The sequence below is a fragment of the Triticum dicoccoides genome, chromosome 2B (genome assembly GCF_002162155.2).
Source record: "Triticum dicoccoides isolate Atlit2015 ecotype Zavitan chromosome 2B, WEW_v2.0, whole genome shotgun sequence".
NCBI lineage: Eukaryota > Viridiplantae > Streptophyta > Magnoliopsida > Poales > Poaceae > Triticum > Triticum dicoccoides.
This window is the reverse complement of record NC_041383.1, coordinates 438,806,317-438,808,767: the sequence shown is the minus strand read 5'-3', so window position 1 is coordinate 438,808,767 and position 2,451 is coordinate 438,806,317. Positions and strand designations below refer to the sequence as shown.

At 48.9% G+C, this 2,451-nt stretch overlaps 1 protein-coding gene across 4 annotated transcripts in view; it reads right to left on the bottom strand.

Moving 5' to 3' along the window:
• Positions 1-1,686: 1,686 nt before the first annotated feature.
• Positions 1,687-2,451, bottom strand: part of LOC119364102 (truncated transcription factor CAULIFLOWER D-like) — a 23,401-nt gene continuing 22,636 nt past the window's right edge. For all 4 annotated transcript variants that reach the window (XM_037629509.1, XM_037629507.1, XM_037629510.1 and 1 more), the window contains 2 exons: positions 2,290-2,346; positions 1,687-2,214 (listed from right to left, as the gene is read on the bottom strand). In XM_037629509.1, the coding sequence (XP_037485406.1) occupies positions 2,071-2,214; positions 2,290-2,346 (201 nt within the window). In that variant the 3' untranslated portion in view covers positions 1,687-2,070. The remainder of the gene's footprint in view (positions 2,215-2,289; positions 2,347-2,451) is intronic.

Sequence of the window (2,451 nt, the reverse complement as noted above, 5' to 3'; positions counted from 1 at the left end):
CTCCCTCCGTTCCTAAATATTTGTCTTTCTAGACATTCAAATGGATTACAACATACGGATGTACGTAGACATATTTTAGAATATAGATTCACTCATTTTACTTTGTATGTAGTCACTTGATGAAATCTCTAGAAAGACAAATATTTAGAAACGGAGGGAGTATGTGTGTACGAGCATTTATAGAGTGAGTGTATGTGAGTATATGCGTTGATGCCAAAAAATAAATGAGCGTATGCTTCTGTGTCTGTGTTACCGTGTTTAAAAAATACTAATATTCTCCGTGGGCTGCTCCAGTTGACCTCGCGGAAAGATTCACATTTGCAGCGGGGTTCGGCTGACGGGGGCCGTGCACGTCGCGCGTGTCACCGACCGACGACCGTTCAGCTGATGGGGCACCTGGCGGCTGCTGCGGAAGCCTCTGAGACACGTGCCGGGGAAATGGAGAGACACTCTCTCTCCCTGGCTCTCGCCCAGCCCCAATCCTCCTCGGCTCCCCCGACGGCCGGACACAACGCCGGCGCCGCCCGACGCGCCCGGCGATCGAAGATGGAGATCTGAAGCAAACGAACGCGGTACAAGGGAAGCCTCTCGTCAGTGAAGGTATGCGCAAGTTTCTTCTTTGCATCGTGCTGCTGCTATGCGTTGCCGCTAGGTTCAAATCTTGGTCCACAACTCACGTTCCACTCTTGGCGGCGTGTCTCCAGAAGCTGTTTCACCTCCTCGATCATTTGCCCCAGCATCGACAAGTCACGCTCCTTGTTATGAAGCTTGCTGACGATATCTTTGCAGTCCATCTCAATATTCAGTCTAGTAGCATTCACTTCGTCAGCTAGCTGTGCCCCGCGCCAGCACGCCTGTAGTTCGATCTTTGCTGGCTCCATAGACTGAGGAAAGAAGTGGCATGCCCCTCCCAGGAAGGCACCTTCGTGATTTCTGAAGAACCACTCCCGCGCCACCCTTCTCTCCCATCTTGCTCGTTGCTCCGTCGACGTTCACCTTCACCCATCCAGGGTCCGGCGGCTCCCATTTCTGCATTGTTACAGGCTTCACAATCTTGCTCTTGCGGCCATGAACCGACTGTCATTCCTCCATCACCTTCACCACTGATCGAGCAGTATCTGACGCCTCTTCGATCCTCTTTCCATCCCGTGCACTGTACCTTGCCAACCATAGCCCATAGAGGCTCCGAACCATGGTAGCTCGTTCGTCGTTAGAGGCATCCGCCAACCAAGACAGCAGCCATCTAGAAAGATCACCCTGGGAGCTTACTGAAACCGGTGGGATCGCCACCGGAACTCCCAATTCCGAGCGCATTACCTTCCAGAATTTTGCTGGCTGATGACAGTCCCAAAACCGATGATAATTTGTTTCTTCTCGACCACAAGCAACACAGAAGACTCCAGCCTTAATTCTTCTCCTGTGAACTTCTGAGCCGACCGCTAGCCCATTTCGGATCAATCTCCATGTGTGTGCTTTAATTTTTCCCGGAGCTACAGTGTCCCACAAACTCAGCCTGATTATTTCGGCAGAGATCCTTCTATGAATAAATAGAGGAGATGTTGACACTAAAAAAACATGTTTACCATCTACAATCCTCACTTTCTCCCTCACTCAGTAACCCCGTCATAAAAAATCTAGTGATTTTTTTTGCGGGGATAGTGAAATATTTTCTTGACGCATAATAACTTGAGTTTACCAGAGTTGTGCACTATAACCAAGGGTACCTTACTGCATTAGTTGAACACAAATCATGGATTCGTTTCAGTGAAGATACATATCATGGTAGTCATGGAAGATAACTTGAATTTGGTGGAGATAAGCACAAATGCACACTTTTTGTGCAGTAAGCTTGTGCTAGTACAACCGAACCCAAGAAGAACACCAAACTCTTAATCGAGCCCTAGACGCAATGGGGTGAAAAGCTGTGCACCTGTGCAGAAATTATGATAGCTTCGGATTTGACTTAAGCCAACTCAAAATGTTCGCGGCAAATTCTGGAGAATCTGTTGGTGCTTCACATGCAACGTCACTGCAACTATGAAACTCATGAGCCAGCCGAAAATGTCTGTGTCACGGCATGTTGAGGTCAATTGGCGTTTGGTGCCTGCGCGAGCAACCAACGTTGCAGCCAATGCCGATGCCGAGGCTGAGCGTCAAATCCACCTCCCTGCTGCTTTGCTGGCTTCTAGTTACATACCTTCCTCCCTCCTGCTTCTGTTTACATGCAAGACATCAACTCCACGGCGAAACCGAGTGCTATGATTAACTGCAATGGATCAATCCACTTGCCTGCTCCTTCCTCGAGACCATCTCCATCATATCCCTCTCCTCGAGCGTTGCTTTCCCCTGCAACCATGCATCAGGAACGTCATGAACGAGCCTGACAGCAAGATGTAATTTACAGAGTCAGTTTTTTTTTGCGGGAAGGTACAGAGTTAGTTGTTCCATCTT